At 40.6% G+C, this 23,516-nt stretch overlaps 1 protein-coding gene across 1 annotated transcript; it reads right to left on the bottom strand.

The window, feature by feature from the left end:
* On the bottom strand, positions 1 to 23,516 carry TPMT (thiopurine S-methyltransferase). Its single transcript, XM_065885412.1, has 9 exons — positions 23,469 to 23,516; positions 18,230 to 18,413; positions 17,106 to 17,198; positions 13,073 to 13,205; positions 9,642 to 9,694; positions 8,898 to 8,972; positions 4,494 to 4,579; positions 1,376 to 1,420; positions 1 to 716 (listed from the first exon to the last, which is right to left on the bottom strand). The coding sequence occupies exons 2-9, from the start codon at positions 18,367 to 18,369 to the stop codon at positions 604 to 606; spliced, it is 738 nt and encodes a 245-aa protein (XP_065741484.1). The 5' UTR covers positions 18,370 to 18,413; positions 23,469 to 23,516; the 3' UTR covers positions 1 to 603.

Raw genomic sequence — 23,516 nt, 5'->3', positions numbered from 1 at the left:
AACTTTTAAAAATAATTTCTTTTTACAGTTTGGGAACAATATTTTTTCCATATAGATTGGTTAATTTCATTAATTTAAAAGTTTATTTCTTCATTCTGTCATATATAAAATTATATAAGGAGAAAAAATGTGAAAAGGAGTGCTAGGATTGAGTACAATATGAGGGTTTACAGTAAAAATTAATGTTTATATAATGTCTTAGACCATTATCTTTTACCTTGGACCCCATTAAAGTGTTACATTTACTCAATGGTTCTAAATTTCATAAAGAATGCCAATGTTTCTGTCTATTATATTTAAGTTATATGCATTATATTTTTCTTTTATTCTTTAATTATACAAGTAATACATGCTGATTGTAAAAAATTCTTGCAATCTGTAAGTAAGACACACAGGTATAATCGTTCGCCCCCCAATCACAGTCTCTTTTCCAAAGTACATGTTTTTTTTCCTAAAAAGTTATAAGCATTTTTGAGCAAAGATCTGTGATGTGATTTGTGAAGAATTTTTTTCCAAAAGTCACCTATTATATTTTCATGCCTTGGCACAATTTTCAATTGCTCAAAAACATGTTGATATTACTTGCTTCTATTTACATCTCATTTACTTTTCTATAAATAGATATAACTTTTCAATAATGTAGTCAATTCCCCAATTTTTATGTACTTCTTCAAAAGCATCAACCTTCTCCAGACAATGAATATTGCACACTGAACCTGAAACAAAAACAAAGTGTGACAAGTTAAAACTTTATGAAGAATGCAACCAGTTCTAAAAACATATCAGATGATTTTTATTTTTATTTATTTATTTTTTTTGCGGTACGCGGGCCTCTCACCGCTGTGGCCTCTCCCGTTGCGGAGCAGAAGCTCCAGACGCATAGGCTCAGCGGCCATGCCCCACGGGCCCAGCCGCTCCGCGGCATGTGGGGTCCTCCCGGACCGGGGCACGAACCCGTGCCCCCCACATCGGCAGGTGGACTCTCAACCACTGCGCCACCAGGGAAGCCCCTCAGATGATTTTTAAAAGAGTGTGCACTGAAGATCTTTTCTTTCTTTTTAACGAACATGGGGAAATAAATATTAAGGGTAAATTTTCTGCGCTCTGAATTGTTATTATCACTTATAACTCCTAAGAGCTAAAATAAACATACCATCTCTCTAGAAGAATTCAGATGTCTTTAACATAAGCATACCATTTAGCTAAAAAGTCCTATTACAGAGATGGGTTCCTTTTTTGGATATAATAGTCTCCAATTAATAGGCTTCTGACTTTTAAATTTTATATACTTCTAGATATTAATAGTTTGCTAACAGCTCAAAACAGTTAACTGTTGACTTTATTTCAAAAGTTACAGCACATGTCTGTAACTTACCAAACAATGTTTTAATTTCAGCATCTGGAACGTAAAATGGTGGACCTAAGTAAAAGAGAAACATGGTGAAGAATAAATTCTAATAGATCTAATTGTAAAGAGAAATAAATTCTCAGGGCCCACTTCTCAGCTTATTTCCAATGACCTTGGTATACACATTCCATACATAACTCAATTATCCAAATAGGTGAGGATGTGACAGGTTCTTCTGCTTCTTCTTTTGCACATCTGATACCAAAGACTGGCTTACTGAGGGGACTGGTAATGTTAGATGCCCATCTCCAGCTTACATGAGATGGCTGAGTCAGCTGGAACTTGGGAACAGGAAAATCAGAGTGGAGTTCATGAACAAATTTCCTTGGGGCTTCCTGCTTCCAGGGTAGAGATTTTCTACCACTCCTTCACTTACCCTCATCCTACAAACTCTGCCCACTTTTCTGTGGGCCATTTACTTTAGAAGAAATAGCTTCTGCCCCTTCCTAGAAGGGAATTCTTAGCCTCCACCCCAGACAAGGCCTGTTCTATCTTCTTCCTACAGGCCCTTCCTTAGGCCTACTGTTCAGGAAGGGAACTTATATCACATTCACAGAGTTGACATCTGTTTCCCTTATTTTCTATTTCCATCTGATTGTCCCAGACTTAATTATGGACACTAGGTCTCATCTTTTAATGAGTTTTTAAGATCTGACTTATTCAAACAGAAAAAAATACTAACACAGATATTTATAAAACAAAGCACTTTTTTTAAAAGGCTCAATTAAAAATCAAATAGGGTATTTTTACAAATTAAAAGTATATGTACTTCGTTTTCACTTCTTCCTGAAAAGCCACAACTTAAAGATCAGGCTTTGCAACAAAAACAATAAAATACCTAGGAATAAACCTACATAAGGAGACAAAAGACCTGTATGCAGAAAACTATAAGACACTGATGAAAGAAATTAAAGATGATACAAATAGATGGAGAGATATACCATGTTCTTTGATCAGAAGAATCAACATTGTGAAAATGACTCTACTACCCAAAGCAATCTACAGATTCAATGCAATCCCTATCAAACTACCGCTGGCATTTTTCACAGAACTAGAACAAACAATTTCTCTATTTGTATGGAAACACAAAAGACCCCAAATAGCCAAAACAATCTTGAGGAAGAAAAACGGAGCTGGAGGAATCAGGCTCCCTGACTTCAGACTATACTACAAAGCTACAGTAATCAAGACAATATGGTACTGGCACAAAAACAGAAATATAGATCAATGGAACAGGATAGAAAGCCCAGAGATAAACCTAGGCACATATGGTCACATTAATTTTGATAAAGGAGGCAAGAATATACAATGGAGAAAAGACAGCCTCTTCAATAAGTGGCACTGGGAAAACTGGACAGCTACATGTAAAAGAATGAAATTAGAACACTCCCTAACACCATACACAAGAATAAACTCAAAATGGATTAAAGACCTAAATGTAAGGCCAGACACTATCAAACTCTTAGAGGAAAACATAGGCAGAACACTCTATGACATAAATCACAGCAACATCCTTTTTGACCCACCTCCTCGAGAAATGGAAATAAAAACAAAAATCAACAAATGGGACCTAATGAAACTTAAAAGCTTTTGCACAGGAAAGGAAACCATAAACAAGATGAAAAGACAACCCTCAGAATGGGAGAAAATATTTGCAAATGAAGCAACTGGCAAAGGATTAATCTCCAAAATTTACAAGCAGCTCAGGCAGCTCAATATCAAAAAAACAAACAACCCAATCCAACAATGGGCAGAAGACCTAAATAGACATTTCTCCGAAGAAGATATACAGATTGCCAACAAACACATGAAAGAATGCTCCACATCATTAATCATTAGAGAAATGCAAATCAAAACCACAATGAGATATCATCTCACACCAGTCAGAATGAATGGCCATCATCAAAAAATCTACAAACAATAAATGCTGGAGAGGGTGTGGAGAAAAGGGAACCCTCTTGCACTGTTGGTGGGAATGTAAATTGATACAGCCACTATGGAGAACAGTATGGAGGTTCCTGATAAAACTAAAAATAGAACTACCATACAACCCAGCAATCCTACTACTGGGCATATACCCTGAGAAAACCATAATTCAAAAAGAGTCATGTACCACAGTGTTCACTGCAGCTCTATTTACAATAGCCAGGACATGGAAGCCACCTAAGTGTCCATCGACAGATGAATGGATAAAGAAGATGTGGCACATATATACAATGGAATATTACTCAGCCATAAAAAGGAACGAAATTGAGTTATTTGTAGTGAGATGGATGGACCTAGAGACCGTCATACAGAGTGAAGTAAGTCAGAAAGAGAAAAACAAATACCGTGTGCTAACACATATATATGGAATCTAAAAAAAAAATGGTTCTGAAGAACGTAGGGGCAGGACAGGAATAAAGACGCAGACATAGAGAATGGACTTCAGGACACAGCGAGGGAGAAGGGTAAGATGGGACAAGGTGAGTGAGTGGCATGGACACATATACAGTACCAAATGTAAAACAGATAGCTAGTGGGAAGCAGCCACATAGCACAGGGAGATCAGCTCTGTGCTCTGTGTCCACCTAGAGGGGTGAGATAGGGAGGGTGGGAGGGAGACGCAAGAGGGAGGAGATATGGGGATATATGTATATGTATAGCTGATTCACTTTGTTATAAAGCAGAAACTAACAAGCCATTGTAAAGCAATTATACTCCAATAAAGATGTTAAAAGAAAAAAGGTCAGGCTTTAATGTTCAAACATTTAAATGAATCCAGAAGAAAACATCCCTTCTACACGTTCAAAACAAATACAGTTATTTTTAAAATGCAATAAATTATAAAGTTCCAGAAATTAAAAACAGCAATAGTTTAGAGATTTTCCTGCACACCCCTACCTCCCCACGTCCACGTCTCACCCCATCCTCCTATGAGGATGTATTTGTAGGCATCAGCCCAATACATCCCATCCCCACCACCATGGATGACACAGACTGCGTGTATATCAGCAGTATGCCTCACAGGAGAAAATAATGCTATCCAAGTCATAGAATTAAATCACGAAACAAGGCAACTGGAAAAAAGAACAAGAAACTTTACCTGCATGTTTAGTTGGATCGTAAGAAAAAACAGACAAGAGGTACTGAAACCCAGTTCTTGTTAGGGACAATATTATATCTGCATAGCTGAAAAGAACATTGAAAGGCATGTGTTACATTTCTTTACAAAGAACGAGAGGCAGGGAGGGAAGCCAGCTTTTCCTTTCATCTCTATTACTGAGTTTAACTCTCCTAAAAAATCACATGAAGTAGATTCTCATTCTAAAAAGCTAGAAATGGGCTCAGCAAGTGACGTTACCTGCCTAAGCTGGGAAATAGCGAAGGATGGGAACCCAAAGGAGGCCTGGCTCTGGAGCCCATCAGACCCTAAGATGTCAAATTAAGCAGAACAGAGGCTCCTTCCAACGTGATGTGGTCCCCGGAGGCCCATCAGCTTTGAATGTATATTTCCTGAAGCACTGCCAGCTTTGGGGCAGTGGTTCCTAGACCAGGCTGGTATCAAGATTACCTGGGCACCTGCTGGAAGAAGAGATGCTCGAGCTTCATTCTTCCCAAGACTGAGTCAGTAGGTTTGCTGTGGGGCCTGGGATGCTGCAGCTTAACAAATATCCTGGATGACGGGGTCATCACCGGGGCACGAGTAAGAGGTACAAAACACAGTCCCTTTCCTCTCTTTAGTTGGAGAGAGAGAAGACTAATAAACAAGCCAAAATTCAAGGTACTATGACATTACAGCTCTGCACGGGTGGCATAAACCCTGAGTGCTACGGCGACTACCCTTTGGAGTAGGTGTCCTGAGGAGCAGGTGATGCCACTTCCCAGCCGTGTCTGATGGGTTCAGAGTGGGGACCTGCCCTAACAGGGCCCATCAGCAGACAGACCAGGAGCCAGACCTGGGTCTGGTACAGAATGACAAGTTGGACCAATCAGATGACTCCACTGGGAAACTGAGTTAAGAGATCCAAAGAGGAGCTGCTAGTTCGCTGTGGTCATTGGACCAAACGCTGGAGTTTCTGTGCTGGGTGGAGGCTGGAGCAGAGGAAGCTGAGTGCCGAGGTAGGAGGGCAGAGGAGGCATGCACAGGGAGGTAAGAGGCCATGAGAGACAGACAGACAGACAGAGGTGGACGAGCTGCACGGCTCTGAGTGAGGAGCCTTGGCTCTTTCCACGGGGTCCGGCTGTGCTGCCATCCCTGTCCAGAGCCCTGGGAGAAATCAGGGAGGCTGTCCTGCATGGGGGTTAGGAGTACGGACTCTGCAAGGTCCCCGAGCTCAAAGTCCAGCCCCTCCACTTACGGGCTATGTAAGCTTGACAAAGTCTTAACCCCTCTGTGCCTCAGTTTTCTCATCTGTAAAATGGGGATAAAACTAGTAAGCAACTCACAGGTGGTTGTGAGAATTCAATGAGTGCACACACATAAAGTGCTTAGAACACTGCCTGGTACGTGGTAAATGCTCGGGTCAGTAGCTTATTCCGTTAGCATCCTCAACATAAACTCCCTTAAAACTTGAGCTGGCTTGAGCTGGTCACTCTTCCTTGCAAGTGAAAGAACCAGACCTAAGCAAACTTCTGAGCAGAAACCTTTACTTTTTAACTTTAGATTCTTCTTAAGAAAGGAGGGACTTGCTGTCCCGATGAAGTGATCAGTCAGACAGGTTTGGCAGGGTTTCAGAGGACTCACAGGCATCCTTCCTCTTGGAATGCGGACTTTCTCTGTCAACCAGCCTCAAAAAATTCAGAAAAATGAGAGGTATGATTGATGGTAGGCAAGAAACCTGAGAGTCACAGCAGAAACCACATACATCCGTTCTCGCCCATGTGTAATCTCAGCAGGAGACACGCCGTAGTGATGGCAGGACTGGGAAAAAGCACTAAGTACTGTAAATGCTAAGATAAAGTCATTTATCTTCCTAATGGCTCAAAATAAGCAGTTATTCCGGAAACAAAGGCCAAGGCATTCTTGGGGCTGTGACAAGACACACACACACACACACACACACACACACACACACACGCGCGCGCGCCTGGAAGGGGAGGAAAGAGAATAGGGGGACCAGGAAGACAGAGTCTGTGACCAAACTAGAACTAGATTCTCCAAGAGCTCTGGAGGGGCCTCATGACTCTTTCTTACCATGAACTAAACAGTTCAGAGGCCACTTAGATGGCCTTTATTTCTAGGAGAGAGGAGGCAATGGTGGCTGGTGGGAAACAGTATATTTTCCTTGCTTTGAGTCAGGTTTGTTTTCACTCATTTACTCAACAAATATTTATTAAGCTCCTACTATGTGCTAAAATTTTATATACATATATTTATATTTATTATTATGCCAGATGATATCATTATCTATAAAAATTAAGCCAGATGGTGGAGAAATAACTGAACACAAGGTGCACGGTCTGTAGAGCGAGCTTTGTGATGTCGGGTTTGCTCCCCACTGCCTTGGGGATCTGAGTGACGCAACCAAAGCCTGCAGAGAGACTAACCTCGAGGAAGAGGGTAGACAACCTTAGGAAGCGGGGAACACCTACGATCTTAGAGACTCAGCAGAACTGAGTTTAGTGTATAAATGTGGTGTTCTATGGAGACGCAGAAGTCACAGGTGGTACTTTTGAGTTGATGACGGACACTGATGTCACAGGGAAATGCCGAGCAGACACTGGATATGGGATGTGGGTGTTTAGGAGAAAGAACAGAGCTGGAAATACAGAAACAACAAGGGCCAATACCATGCGTGACTTGTTCAGTTATCTCCCCAACATCATGTGTATTTAGACATAGTACGAACTTAATGTGTATTTGTTGAATACCAGAACGAAAGTAATAGGAGAACTGAAGCAATCTTTGAAGGAGCAAGTACAGGAGAGAGGACAGCACAGCCGTGCTGAGGGTGGTCCCTCCGGGAATGATGACTTCTAGGCATGTGAGGAAGGTGAGGGTCCCAGAGAAGAGAGAAAGGAGGAAGGTGTCAGAAAGAAAAGGGAAAAAGGGGTGTGAATTATCACCAGAGGAAAATATATATTAAGAAGATGTGGAACTTCCCTGGTGATGCAGTGGTTAAGAATCCGCCTGCCAATGCAGGGGACATGGGTTCGAGCCCTGGTCCGGGAAGATCCCACATGCCACGGAGCAACTAAGCCCGTGCATCACAACTACTGAGCCTGAGCTCTAGAGCCCATGCACCATAACAAGAGAAGCCACTGCAAGGAGAAGCCCGCGCACCACAACAAAGAGTAGCCCCCGCTTGCCACAACTAGAGAAAGCCCTTGTGCAGCAACGAAGACCCAGCGCAGCCAAAAATAAATAAAATTAAATCTTTAAAAAAAAAAAGAGGATGTGACAATGTCTAATTAAAATAAGATTAGGTTTGGCAACAAGCCTTACTCACCAAACAATTCTTTTTTTTTTTTGGCCCACGTGCAGCATGCGGGATCCTAGTTCCCCAACCAGGTATTGAACCCCCTGCGCCCCCTGCCATGGAAGCTCGGAGTCTTAACCACTGGACTGCCAGGGAAGTCCCAAACAATTCATTTTTAAAAAGAGAAATTTCATTTTGCTGATATGTTGAGTCTACCTCCATACAACGAAGTAATTCAGTATTTATGTGTTACACCCAAGTAAGGCTGTGAATGATATTTGGGTTGGAAAGTACACAGGAGGGGTCACATTTTACTCAGTATACTTTTGCATATTTTAATTTCATTTTCTAATAAGACCAGGTACAAAAGAATGGTCACCCAAAATATCTAGACCAAAAGCTCTAATACAATAGCAGCTAATATTTAAACAGTCATTTAGGGTCAACACGGCACTTGTTACACGTGTTATTTCTTTCCATTCCCACAACAACCGTGTGAGGGGGCCTAGTCATGGGCGTGACTTTAAAGCCAAAGTCCTTGGGTTTTAATCTCAATTCTGTCACGTACTTGCTGCCGCACTTTGGACAAGTAACTTAACCTCTTTGACCTTAGTTTCCTCCTCTGTAAAATGGGAATAATGATAGCGTAATACCTCACAGGGTTGCTTGGTGGATAAATTGTGTTGTTTCACATAAGGTATTTTAAGAAAGCTTGGCATGTGGCAAGGAGTGAACAAGTATTACCTGGTACTCTCAGTGGAGGTGGTGAGGGTGGTATTAGCAGGAAAATTACAGTTTTGCAGAGGAGTAAACTAAGGTGTAGAGAACTTGACTTCTTTGACCAGGGCAATACAGCTTAGAAGTGACAGAGCCACAAGCCTTGCACCCATGTCCCCGTGGCTAAATACTATACTTTTTAGACCAAGATGCTATTGGATTTAGGTCTTCTAATTCCAAATACAATACGCTATTTCAAACCAGCAGAAGTCTAGTAATCTTCTGGAAACCAGAAAAAGTACAATATAGCAAATTAAGGAGGCTAAAAAAGGGGGAAAAAACAACATAATTAAAGGAGCCAAATCACTAACCGTTTGCGATCACCTGGATTAATAGCGACTAATGCTCCTCTATCCCAAATTCTGTCAAATTTGCCAATATTTGCTCTACCAGAAAGAAAAAGATAAAAAAATTTACGTAAGAAAAATAAAATCTTTAACAAGACAGTGTTCCCCATGACACATGTCAGAACCTCACCAGCTGTTAAGGAACTGGGATCTCACATCTGCTTTTCCTCAGAGTCTCTAGGGATGTGCTGGGGTGTGTGTGTGTGTGTGTGTGTGTGTGTGTGTGTGTGTGTGTGTATGTAGCTGTCCATCTCCTCCTAGATCTAGGAGCTGGTGGCAGCAGCTTGGACTTGGGGGCACAAAGGAGGAACAAGGGACAGTTTGAGACAACTCTCCTCCCAGCCCCTGGAACAGGTATCAGGGACTTTTAGGAGATGAGCTCTCACCTCCATCCACACCCTGAAATGCATTTCTGTTACAGACACAGGTGTGAAGTAGAAGACACTTTCTTGCTCTCCCCTCCTTTTCCCTACCTTCCTAGGGTATAATAATTTTTCCAGAGCCTAGCAGCTACCCAAGGGCAAAGATAATCAAGTGTGCAGACATACAGGCTGCAGTTAAAAATAACTGCAGAACAGAGACTCAAATCAGTGCTTCATGGGTGCTACTGCAAGGGAATGGGAGTGATAAAAAGACCCTCAGCCCACCCCAGCATTGCCTAGCAAACACTCAAGTTTTTAAAAGTGCAGAGGTAGACATCAGTCCTACCTGGGAAGATCAAAAAGACTGCAACAGTACAATGAGATGTTCCCTGAAGAACTCTGCAATGAAAAAGTCAAGAAAAAAAAATCCACTTAATTAGGAGGTACTTGAATGGTCAAGGGAAAAAAAAGAGGGGCAAAGCAGCACATGGGTGGTAGAGAAAGAATGTGTAATTAAACATAAAGAACATAGTTTCACGGCAAACAATTTTTTTAGACATCTTACTTTAAATTTTTATTTTGGGGGGACTTCCCTGGTGGTCCAGTGGCTAAGACTCCACGCTCCCAGTGCAGGGGGCCCGGGTTCGATCCCTGGTCAGGGAACTAGATCCCACATGCCGCAACTAAGAGTTCACGTGCTGCAACTAAAGATCCTGCATGCCGCAACTAAGACCCGATGCAGCCAAATAAATAAATAACATTATTTTTAAAAAACACTAATCTATAAAAAATATAAATTTTTATTTTTTTAATTTTGAAATAAATATGGACCATGCTGCAGAGAATTTATAGAATAAAGAAAAAACCTGCATGCCACCCTCTGAGCACAGTGATTTTAATCATTTTGGTGAATTCCTCTCCATCTTTCCCCCCCTCACTTCCTGCACCTTGCAACCTATGCAAATATTTTTATAACTGAAAATAAAATACAATTTTACTGAAAATAATTTTTAATGGGACTTTTTAAAATTAAAAACCTATATGGGGTTCTTTTGGATCAACTCAAAAAGGAAAATCAGATTGGTTAATCCTGAAGATCAGTTAACTATTACTCATTTTGGAGCTTGTTATGTTTTAGCAATGTTTACTTTAGCAAAATCCTAATATTTTGACACCCCAATGACAAGTATACACATCAATCAATTACCAGGCAGACTGAGAGAGAAAGGGCAGACATTTTAAAAGTTACTCATGAAGGGCTTCCCTGGTGGCGCAGTGGTTGGGAGTCCGCCTGCCGATGCAGGGGACACGGGTTCGTGCCCCGGTTCGGGAGGATCCCACATGCCGTGGAGCGGCTGGGCCCGTGAGCCATGGCCGCTGAACCTGCGTGTCTGGAGCCTGTTGCTCCGCAACGGGAGAGGCCACAACAGTGAGAGGCCCGCGTACCGCAAAAAAAAAAAACAAAAAAAACCAAGTTACTCATGAAAAGTGCAGTTGTATTGACTCCCCAGTGTCCTCTCTTTCATTCACTGACTGATGAGCATTTATTTCCTGAGCACCTTGTAGACAGGACTAGCCCAAGTTCTAGATACTGCAGTGAATTTGACAGTCTCTGACCCCAGTGAGGACAGCCTGCTGGAGCAGAGAGGTGCGGGAACAAAGAACCATCACGGTACAGAATGGGCTGTACTGTTCTGGTTGTGTGCCCAGAACTGTGGGAACACAGTAGACGGAGCAGGGAACTCACTGCCCGAGCACCAGGAAAGGCAGAACAAAAGGTGGCCGAAGAACTGGCTGGATGCATCTGCTGACATCACGGGTATGGGAGGTGAGAAGTCTGGGAGGTGGGGGGAGGAGCAGTGTAGGAGATGTACTTCAGGATGTGAAAATGTTGGATTTTATTCTGAAATAAGGTGCAACAGAGGTGGGTGGGCCTTTGAAGACCAGTCTGGAAGCACAGTGGGGGTCAGCCCTGAGAGGAAGGGGTCGGGAGGCAGGGAGAACAGCCCGTGAATCTTAACCTTGGCTGCAGACTGGAATCCCCCAGGAGCTTTAAATAGACCTGATGCCAGCCAGGCCCCATCTCTAGAGGTTCTGACTGAATTAGCTGGAGGCAAGGCCTTGGCACTAGGAATTTTAAAAGATCCACAGATAATTTCAAATGTGCCACCAGGGCTGAGAACCACTTCCTCCAAGGAGTCTGGAAGAGGGCTAGCCTCTCCGGACTGAGCAAACAGCACTTCTTAGATGATCTCAGAATGGAGTGGGAGGAAGCTGTAAAATAAAGTCCTATCAAGTTTCCTAGTGACCTGAGCAATTAATTTCAATATCTAGAAAAGAGAGTGCTTTGCGAGAGACCGAATGTACAGACGGATGGTGGCCAGACCACATCTGGTAAGAGCTCGGACCCATAACCTCTGCATCAACTAGCCAGGGAAGCCTAACCACAGCCTTGCAGGATGTGGTCAGTGACTGCCAGCCTCCCTGATTTTTACGCCTTCCCTACACCCCTACGCCTCTCTTCTAGCTCAAAATCAAATACGCTTCCCAAACCAATCACAAGGGATGCCACTTCTAGTTAGCCAACAGCGCCAGAAGCCTTCGCATTTTTCTCTAGAAAGCTTTCCTACCCACCCCGCCAGGCTTTGAGCCTCTGACAAATTCAATTGGCAACTCCCTCTGAATTGACAGCCTCTGCTTGTTCTCATTTGGGTGGTCTCTGTTTATTTCCACATTATTACCCCAAGCTAGCAAAGCAGTTCCACTGGATCATTCTGGTCACAGGAGGAGGACAACTCCCAAATCTATCATTTCCAGCCCAAATGCTTGGCGCACGCTTCAGAGACGTTTGCCAGTCATCCCTTCATCATGCCACAGGTCTTTTCAACTCACCTCCAGAACAAAACTCATTTTCTCTGCTCTTCAACTTGCTTCTCCTTTATTCTCTGCTATCCAACCAGTCATCTGAGCTGGAAATGTGAACTCACCACCCCCTGGATTCCCACTCAATTAATCACTAAATCCTCCCAGTTTGACACCCTAAACATCATTTTAATCTATCTGTTCCTCTAAGTGCCCCATCACTCTCGTGGTGCAGCCCTTCAGGATCTCTTTCCTGGACCACTGCTCACAACCTCCTATCGGGTCTCTTTGCCAGGAGGCTACTGCCCTTCAAGCTCACTTCCCTTGAGGCCACAAGGGTGGTCGGTTACAAAAGAAAATCTGGCTGTGTCACGTTCAGGTACCAGCTTTACAGGACATCTGGACTGGATGACCTGACTCTCTGCCTGTCCTAGCCCTATCTGTCACCACACTTCAGGAAGCTCCTCCAGGCTGGGTTAGGAAACATTCCTCGCTGTTCCCTTAATACCCCGTGTCATTACACTTCGCTCCATGTATGACAAACAGCCTCCTCTGTTTCTCTTCTCTCCTAAGCTAAGCCATTCTTTAGGGCAGGGACTGTGTTTTCATCTCTTCAGTGTCTTATGCAGGGTGTGGCACAAGACAGGTTCTCAGAAACACCTGTTTCTATATTAAAAATCAAACAAACCCAAACCAAAATCACGACAAATAAGCTTTGACCTTGGCTTTTATATATATTTGTTCACACCTAGCTACTGTCTATCTTTTTATGCTCCTTACACTGTATAATATCCAGGTGAATCTGGTGATAAAGTGGGGTCATCTGACACTTGTATAGTATCCTCACTTACTCATGCTGAGAAAAACCTTCTTCTGGGGGTATGGAAATAACTATTTACCAAAATCAAAACACACCTTGAATACTTTGGCTCCAGGAATTTCCATAATTTGTTCTTCTGAGTAAGAAAGATTCTGCTCCATAAAAAATTCCCGTATCCCAAGTTCACTGATTTCCACACCAACTACACTGTGTCCTCGGTCTGCAAACCTGCATAAAATCATATAATTACACTTAATTTTTTATTTCAAATACAGTACTAAGTAAAAGGATATGTACCAATAAGCATACATTTTCCTTAATTTTAAGGGATTTATTTGAATTCAGACTCACAACGTTTCACAGAACATGTAGATACACAGAAAGTGGATCTATATATTCTCAAACCTTATGCTATGCGGAATTCTGAAAAAATGATTTATATGACCTTAGGAAAAATTTAACAGTTTGGAAAATTATACCTTAACATGTTGATTTACTACAAATGGATTTGACTGGAAGAGTTTCTGATTTAAAAGCATCCTATGAATTAGATATGCTTTTCAAGTTCTCTAAATCAGCTCTGTCCATTAAAACTTTCAGTGATGATGGAAAAATCTATACCTGTGTTGTCCAATCCAGCAGCCACTAACCACATAGGCTATTGAGCCCTTGAGACGTGGCTCATGTGACTTAGTTTAAACAGCCACATGGGGCTGGTAGATACCGTACTGGAGCACTCGGCTCTAGGACATTATCATCCATTTCTATAATAATCTTATAATTTCCACTTACACTAAACCCTATCCAAAAATTTATTTGATTACCATACGTAAAAGCTTACCGGTATTTTTCTGGTAAGGTTTATAATTACAGAATTCAGTCTTGGGATCTTAGACTTCAAAGAAAACAGCACTAGTGGCACAAATACCCAGGTACAGTATTGATTTTATGTTACATTAAATAACACATAAGTCAGTTATGCAACATATGCTTTTTTTTTTTTTTTTTGCAGCACGCGGGCCTCTCACTGCCGTGGCGTCTCCCATTGTGGAGCACAGGCTCCGGACGCGCGGGCTCAGCGGCCATGGCTCACGGGCCCAGCCGCTCCGCGGCATGTGGGATCTTCCCGGACCGGGGCATGAACCCGTGTCTCCTGCATCGGCAGGTGGACTCTCAACCACTGCTCCACCAGGGAAGCCCAACATATGCATTTTTAAAAATCACACACCATGCAAAATCATGCAGTAAAAATCATGAGGCTTATGGGGAAAATGGGGGCTGGAGTACACATTGAACAACTTTGTCCTAATGGAGTATATTCAGCCATAAACAACTGAAATCTTGCCATTTATGACAACACAGATGGACTCTGAGGGCATTATGCTAAGTGAAATGAGTCAGACACAGACAAACAGCTTATAATCTCACTTATATGTGGAATCAAAAGAAAACAAAAACCAGAAACAAGCTCATACATACAGAGACCAGATTGGTAGTTGCCAGAGGCTGGGGGTGAGCAATGGGTGAAATGGGTGAAGGAAGTCAAAAGGTACAAATTTTCAGTTATAAAATAAATAAGTCATGGGGATGTAATGTACAACATGGTAACTATAGTTAGTAGCATTGTATTGCATATTTGAAAGTTGCTAAGAGAGTAGATTTTAAAGTTCTTATCACACACAACACTATGTAGTTCTGTAACTATGTATTGATTAACTAGATTTATTGGGGTGATCATTTCGCAATATACGTATATACAAATATCAAATCATTATATTGTACACCTAAAACTAACATAATGTTGTATGTCAATTATACCTTAATTTTTAAAAAGGTTTTTTTTTTTTTAAGAAAAAGCTGCTGCACGTTTGCCATAACTCGTCTCTGTGAATCAGGATTTTCTCAATAATATGTAATTAAACAGTATTTAGAAATAAAATGGATTAAATAGTACTTAAGAAAAAAGAAACTTAGTGCCACATTAAAAAGAAAAAAGACAAGAACCTAATAGACATGGTGGCACAGTTTTACATGTTAAATGGTTACAAAATATATAAATACTACAACATGGCACTTTACCTTGAGAGAGACCTGAAGTTTACTTGTAGACTTGTAGGCGTTGGAAGGGCTGCAGCTTTTAAGTTATTGTAAAGTAACGGAAGGGGGATTATTGGCAGCCGTGGAAAGTTCCAACACTGGCTGTGGATGGAAGCAAGTGGCTCACAGCACACCGAGGTGAACTGAGGTATCGGGGAGATAGTTGAGGTTTGTGCATGGGTGCATTTTGTCTATTTGTACACGGTTTAGTAGAGCTGGGTGTTTCACCTCATGTTTCTTGCAGACAAAATTACATATAAGCAGATGTGAAATTCAAACCATGCTCAAATTGTTCCTTAATGTATTAGTGGAGTTAGAATGCAATTAGCATTTTCAAAACAATTGAATAATAGCAGAACTGATGGTACCTATTCCCTACACAAGAGGACACACTTTCAATGTGGTCAGAACATGAACTGTTTATAGTTCTAAAACGTACATATTAATAACTTGTCTTTCACATTTCCTGGGAAAATTGTAAGTTAACATACATGGAATATTTTTTTTTATTCTCCATACATTTTTTGTAGTTATAAAATATAAACAAAAAAGTTGCCCAAACCAGCTGCATGGATTTTTACTTCTACTCAACATATGGAAAAATGAACCATAGCCTACTAAAGACTGGCATAGGCTGGATTCTACTGGAATATACTGTCCTAAAAGAAACCCAAAACCTAAGGAAATGTCTTAAACATTTTATGTTAATGCTTTTGGGCTTCAGCTCATAGTTTATTTATTCACATCTGATATCTGTATAGACCTTAATAAACAAATTTGTTACATAAGTGAAAAATCCTCTAATATAATAACTTTTATACAATTACAGTAGCTTAGTTCTGGCATTTTTATTACAAAGGACTTTAGACCCTAAATCTTCAACAATCACATTTAATTGGCTGTTTCATAATACCATTTTCTAACCTTGTATCAAAGCCTCTGCTAGAACTAGATTGTTATCACTTATGACACAGCAATAAGACAATCTGCTCATAGAGTTAATGTTTTTCTTGCAGGTAGTTTGCAAAGTAATTCTTTCTTCTGCTTCAGTGAGTTGGTTAGGATATAATGTTCTCAATTTCGTGGCCACCCTAGAATCTTAAGCCACAGCAGCCACTCACAAATGCTCTCAGCTACAAGTTGAGGGAGCAGGGGGCTGGCTGCAAAAATGCCACCATCCCCACTCAGAAATCCACTCCCAATGCACACATGTTCTGTAGTTTGCCCACCTGTATTTATGTAGGGCAGAGAGCATTTTTAAGTTACTATATTTTTCATTTACTAATCATTTTCATATATTTTATTTTTCTTTCCTGCTTGACGATCAAAGTTCTCAACGTTCAAGCTTATACAAGCTTATGTCTTGGCATGTACGATAGCCTCTGTACATTATCATTACAACAAATTCTGTATAGGAAACGATTGCCAGGTTTGTGACTTTAGGGTAACCCATAGTGACAGTGGCTTGTGAATTAAAGTGAATTCTCACAAGAGAGAATTACTCACAAGAAATACTTTCTTTATCACTGGTTTTATTAGCAATGATTCATGAAAACAAAACCTCCTATGTGCTCGTAGAGGGACGGGAGAGTTGAGCTGAACTGTGGACTATACACGGTTTTGCCAAAAAGCTGTAATTCATTTTGAGCTTTTCTGTCCACCTCTATTTAAAATACCTAAAATTAACTTAGTTACATTCCAAAACCACCTACAAAAACTAAACCACCACAAAGATGAAGGAAATTTAAGAGGGAAGGCTGGTCCCATCCTCTGCCTCCCCCACCACTTTGGTTGTAGACTAATTCTTTTGCTTAGAAACTCAATACAGAAAGACTAGTTCTCCCCTCTGTTTCTGCACTGTCTTCCTGTTTGAGAGTATTATCTCTATGAACCCATCAGTATTAGTCTACTAAAAATATAGAATCCCTGTGCATTTCCTGAGAATGGAATTTTTTAAACTTACATCCTATTATTCACCCAAAGTGTTTACCATCAAGACAAGAAAGTACGTTCATGCTTATCTGCTCATACCATTTCATCTCAACTGCTTTTCCACAAAGAGGAAAAAACACCCTCAGTTCTTTCGCGCCTTTAAGAAAAGTATCCAAATGCTTCTTTAATAGCCTGGGGAGGAAAAAAAAAATTGTTTGTTTTAATTAGCCCAAGACACAGAGGAAAGGACTACAATTTTACAATGCTAAGTACATTTCATGTATTACCTCACTTAATATTTCCCAACCACTTTATGAAGTAGGTAACATTATTCATTAAAATCTCCAGTTCATACATGAAGAAACAGGAAGGTTAAGCAACTTGCTCAGTCAGGTAACTGGCAAGCAGTTAACGTGACTCAAACCTGGGGCTTTCCTGATTAGTAATTAAACATAAAAAATTATTTTTTCCTTGTTTGATATGTTTTGAAAACGTATATGTGTGTGTGTGTGTGGTGTGTGTCTTCTAAGGCCAGCTACATGACAGAGATAACTCATACAATGGTTCTAGGACCCCGACTACTACTTAGTGTGCAAATGTAATAATAATAATGATGTCCCCTGGGCAGTCAGGGTGGCTGCCTGGAAGAAGGAACATCTGTCGCGACCACTCTACTCAGCACTGACCCATCTTTATTGCTGCTGCTTCAAAGCCCACTACTACTACTACTATTACATGGCTTAGCATTCAGCTCACTGATTAATTTCTCTCAACTTCTCTTCTTCCACCATATAGATAATACTTTAACATTTGAACACATGCTATTGGAAAGCAAAGTCAGAACACCACCACTTTTCAGCATAAAGAGATGCCAGCATTAATATAACCTGAGCATCTGCATACGTATAAACGTGTATGCCCAACAAATAAATGTTATCGGGGATTAAAAAAAGGACATATTTCATAAATCTAAGATGTCATCAACTGTAAGTCACACCATTACTTATACTCCATGAGAAGAAATATCACTGCCAATTCACCTATGACATGCCACAGATGCATCCTGATTTCAGGGATGCTCCAATGTGAAAATCTAAAAATGTGCATCTTAAAATCAAATAATGGATATCTATATTATTATTTCTATTTCCAAAGTCAGTTTCTGATAGAGCATTTCTGTTATAGACCAACATTTGTTATAAAGAAACATAAACATTTCTTACTGATGTCCTCGTTCTTGGTGAAATGCAATTTTGTGATTCACCCACTTCTCTTGCCATTCTTCCAGAGTTAGCACTCGGTTTTTCTGTACCTCAGTGTTGGGGTACTCTTCAGCATCAAGTACTGCTCTTGTATTAGCCATGGTTTTGTAGATAGCTTTGACTCAGAAACAAATGTCTCCAATGCCTAAATGGAAAATGTTTGCAAGGTTGTCACTTAAGTGTATTTCAATTCTATTGATGAATGAAGAAAAAAACTATTATTCTCAGCAGTACGGCTTTTATTTTATTTTTTAATTAATTAATTTATTTATTTTTGGCTGTGTTGGTTCTTCGTTGCTGTGCACGGGCTTTCTCTAGTTGCAGCGAGCAGGGGATACTCTTCGTTGCGGTGCGCGGGCTTCTCACTGCAGTGGCTTCTCTTGTTGCGGAGCACGGGCTCTAGGCGCGCGGGCTTCAGTAGTTGTGGCTCGCAGGCCCTAGAGCGCAGGCTCAGTAGTTGTGGCACATGGGCTTAGTTGCTCCGCGGCATGTGGGATCTTCCAGATCAGGGCTTGAACCCGTGTCCCCTGCATTGGCAGGCAGATTCTTAACCACTGTGCCACCAGGGAAGTCCCAGCAGTATGGCTTATTTAAAAATATTTCAATATTCACGGAAAAGCTATACAAAAAATTACTTTTCAGTGAATCTGATGGTAGAGGCATATCTCATAATACACATTAGGAAAGATCTTTAAATAAATTGAATTACATCTTAGAGTAAAAGAATTTAAGTTTAAAAAAAAGAGACAGGGCAAAAAAAAAAAAAACAGGCATTATAACTTTTGTAAGCTTAGAATCTTTCCTAGCATCTCACTCTTCAATTTTTAAAATTTCCTTTAATGTTTACTTCTTATTTTTTTAATCAATGTTATAATGCACACAATTCAGAGTTCAACAGAGCTATGAAAGCAGCAGTCCCCATTTCCAATGAGACAAACATCTTTAACTCTTTTAGCTGAATCTTGAAATATAACTCAAAATATAACTCAAATAGCATGCTTATTTTGTATCTTCTTAATTTTTTATTTCTAGGAAGCATCTAGAAAAGATAAGCATTTAGTCCTCTTTCAACTTCCCAACACACACACACCACCTTCTCATTTTTCCTATCCTTTCCATATAGGTATAGCATATTCGTGATTAAACATTTCAAGTTCACATTATTAGGACTAGGTAAATACTATTCACAGGTAAGCCATATAGAATTCTATGATTACTTTTCCTTTTCTGTACAACTTTTTATTCTGTAGTTAATAACTATCTGGCTTTTTCATTTATAAAATTTCCATATATTTATTACTAATTCAACTCTAAGTTCTCCCAATCTCCTGTCAATACACTCTCAATCTCTTGGCTTATCAGATATCCTATCAACGTCATCTCAGAGAATAGCCTTCTGACCTGGATGCTGTCTTCTCCTGGTACACAGCTAGCCTTCTGCGATCTTTATCTACCGCCATCCTGGAGCCTTCCTTCTTATCTTTTGATGAATCTCCTGTTTCCTTTATTGGCCATTTTCCTTTTCTTTGGTTACCACCCTTATATTGGTAAAATACAACCTTTGGCAGCTTTCTGAGAAAGAGTGCATGGGAGAAAAGGTTTTTGGCAATTTTGCGTGTAGAAAATGTCTTCACACTATTTATTCCCCATCCTCGATGTATAGTTTTGCTGGGTAAGAATTCTTAGTTAGAAAACATTTTCTCTCACAATTCTGAAGAAATCATTCCCTTGTCATCTAGCTTGTAGAGTTACTGCTTAAATTCAAAGACATTTGGATCTTGATATTTTCCATGTGGCCAATATTTTTCTCTCTCTCAAAGCTTTTCTTTGCCCCTTAGTTTTTGCAATTTCGTAATTCTATGCCTTATCCTGGGTCTGCTTTCATCCATCTGGCTGACTTCTTTTAATCTGGAAGCTCATATCCTTCAATTATGGAAAAATTCTTGAATTATTCAGATGATGATTTTGGTCCTTTTTTTCTATTTCTCTTTCTCGGACCCCTTTTTATGGTTGTAGAAGCTCTTGACCCAATGCTCTAAATTTCTCATATTTTTTTCTATTTTCCAACTCTTCATCGTTTTGTCCTATTCTCTGACAGCCCACCTTATTTTTATCTTTCTACCTTGCTAGTTAGTTTTTCTTTTCTGCTCTCAAGTCTTTAATTCTCAAGAGCTCCTTTTTGTTTCTGATGTTCTCTTTTCATTTTATTTTGTTGTTACTTCATGTATAGAATGTATATAATGTTTTCTCTTATTTACCTGCATGGTCTGTTACTGAGTCATTTTTTTCTGTTGGTTTTGTCTTCTATCTTTCAAACTAGTGACTGTCCACAAATTCCTAGCAATTCTTATTATCTACTCACATTTAAGAGTAAATACCAAAAAGCTGATTATAAGTTTAAGTTTGTGGATGGGGCTTATTGACTGTAAGCTTGTCTGTAGGATAATATGAATAGATATTATTTGGAAACTTAGATGTCATTATCTTTATTCTCTTTGGACTCATCAGACTTTCCATAGATGGACTTCCCAATTCCTGTTGAAAGTTTGAGTCCTTGGGACTATGGTTCTATACTCACACGAGAAAAGGATAAAAGTGGGAAAGGGCCCCAGCATTCAGTTTGCCTGTGTTCAATTAATCCCCATATTTTTCAGTATGGTACTCCCATCCCCAGCTGTGAACTGTATCTTCCCAGTCCAAAGACTGTACCCTCTCCAGGGAATAAACCCCCCAAAGTCTGCTGGTGTGGTGAAGAAGAGATACTTGTTGCAGGGAATTGGGAAAGGGATCTGCGGACTTAGCCTTTTAGGAACCAGAATTTCAAGCAATCCTCCTAATTTCAACCATACCCTTCCATCTCCCTGAGGTACCTGGTGCCGCTAATTCCTGAGCATTGGGGGATTCTATAATGCAAATAGGATTGCTCATTGGCTTTCCCCATTGCTGGTTTAGAATTTAGCTTTCTTCAGTCTGCAAAATCCTTTATCACTCATCCATCTGCTTTCTAGTTTCAAATTTTTATTGCTTTTATCTTCTCTTCTGTCTTCCCTTTATGTCTTTAAAAATCCTACTGTTGTTTTGGTGGAGTTTCAGGAGGAAGCAAAAGTAGATGCACAGATTCAATATTCCTTATCTACCCTACAAGTTTGCATTTTCAAATAATTTTCTTATAGCTTTTTTTTTTGGTATGGGAAAATGCACACAAAGGCGTTGACCTAAAGAAAAACACACAACATAAGAGTTGTGAGTTTCAATTTTATTCGGGGACCTTACTGAGGATGATAGCCTGGGAGAGAGCCTTTCAGATACCTGAGGCACTGCTCCAAATATATATGTTCCACATGTATAAGATTTTTTTTTTTTTTTGACTAGGAGAAACATGTAGTCTAGCATACATTTTGGTAAAAGACTACTTTTTGTTTTGTTGTTTTTTTTTTTTGCGGTACGCGGGCCTCTCACTGTTGTGGCCTCTCCCGTTGCGGAGCAACAGGCTCCGGGCGCGCAGGCTCAGCGGCCATGGCTCACGGGCACAGCCGCTCCGCGGCATGTGGGATCTTCCCGGACCGGGGCACGAACCCGTGTCCCCTGCATCGGCAGGCGGACTCTCAACCACTGTGCCACCAGGGAAGCCCCCAAAAGATTATTTTTAATCACAAAGAACAGATACCTCAAGTTAATGATTTTAGTGATTTCTCTGTACAAGAAGATGCAAGAATCTGGGGCCATTGAAATTCTCCCTGAGGCATGCTATCTAGGGGCCATTTATACAAAACCCAGAATGCCTCACCCTTATTTTCCCTCCTGAAGTCCTAAATCGCCTGGGGTACATAACCCTCTGCAGGGGGTTGTGTTTTAACCCTTAGTATAACTGGTTGATGAGCAACATTCTTTGTTCCTTTTTTTCCCCCCTTTTACAAAGCGAACTGAGAAAAAAGGACATGTGAACATAACTGCAAATCTACCTGAAGGTATGAGGAAAATGTCTGTCCTTTCAACGTGAAATTTGTCATGTGAGGACGATACAACACAATAGTTGTAACATATCCTTTGAGTCGTTAGTGAAACTAATTTAGTTTGGATTACACTAGCAGGCTAATCTTGGTGGAGTTAATTTAATGATTCATCCATGAATCATTATTCATGGAAAAGCAGTTATTCAAGGATAAGTTCCCTTTATGGCAAAACTTGGCTTCAGTGTGCTTAGGATTTAAGAAGGCACCTCTCTTGGAATTGGGAACACAAATTCACTTCCCAGCAAACTTTTGTTAACAAATGGCTTTTGCAAGGCCCTGATGATGTCAAGAGGTGATGCTCAGGGTTTTCTGAGAGGTCAGAGGGAAGTATCTGATGTATTGGGTACAGAAAAGCAATTAGAGAGTTGCAGTTTTCCCATTTCCACATTCAGCCAGAAACTTTGGAACCTGAACTTGAGCCTTCATAAACGGTTCTCTACTTAAAACAAAAGGGAAGCATAATTTTATCACTAAGCCAGGGCAGCCTGGAATTGTTCAACTCTACCCCTCTTACACAAACTTGAAATATAACTTAACATCATGAATATAACTTAATCACTTCTTAGGTGTTCTCATAGCTTCTCAACCTGTACTTAACTTGTCCACATCCTTTTCTGGGGAAATAAAAAGTTTCTTTCTACAAGCAAGATAAAAGTGCAAAATTATAAGCATCAGGAAAGGCAAATTTCACAATCATTCTTACCCATACACAGAAATAGCAGATGTGCTAGTTTGGTCGCCCAAGTTCTCCTTGGGTGGACTCCCAAGACTGGTTTCCTCCTCACCTTTTCAAAAAGCATGTTTCTGCTTTAGATTTATTTTAAAATTTTGGTAAATTGAAGAATAACTTCCCTAAAGTGCACACATTTTTAAGAGTATGGCTCAGTGAATTTTAATACATGCATACAACCTATGCAATTACCATGGAGCAAGACAATACTTACAGCATCCCAGTTCCCCTCACTGTCCCGGCAAGTACTTCTCTTTTCTTAAAATCAACAATACCCGACAATGCTTTGGGGTCACTTTAACCATGGACTCAGAAGGATCATTCACTACCTGATCTCGTTATTTCCCGTTCCAACTCGGCTCCCTGAGCCCATTTCAGGGCGCGGATGGCTGGGACGCCCCGTTCCGGAATCCGATCACACACTCACACCTAGCAAACGTCCCATTGGTCATCGCACCCTCTCTGCACCCGGCGGAGCCTACCTTGTGCGCTGTCCATCGCCTGC

The sequence above is a fragment of the Phocoena phocoena genome, chromosome 10 (assembly GCF_963924675.1).
Source record: "Phocoena phocoena chromosome 10, mPhoPho1.1, whole genome shotgun sequence".
In the NCBI taxonomy this organism is placed as follows: Eukaryota; Metazoa; Chordata; class Mammalia; order Artiodactyla; family Phocoenidae; genus Phocoena; species Phocoena phocoena.
Note: the sequence above shows the minus strand (reverse complement) of the source record. Positions and strands in the feature narration are given on the sequence as shown.

Bases quoted from the DNA above. Each gene is read 5' to 3' on its own strand.
- TPMT (XM_065885412.1), bottom strand. From the start codon at position 18,369: ATGGCTAATACAAGAGCAGTACTTGATGCTGAAGAGTACCCCAACACT. The intron at 17,199-18,229 runs GTAAGAAATGTT...TTTCCTCCCCAG, and splicing joins CACCAAGAACGAGGACATCA to GCTATTAAAGAAGCATTTGG. The intron at 8,973-9,641 runs GTAGGACTGATG...TCTTTCTGGTAG, and splicing joins AGTCTTTTTGATCTTCCCAG to AGCAAATATTGGCAAATTTG.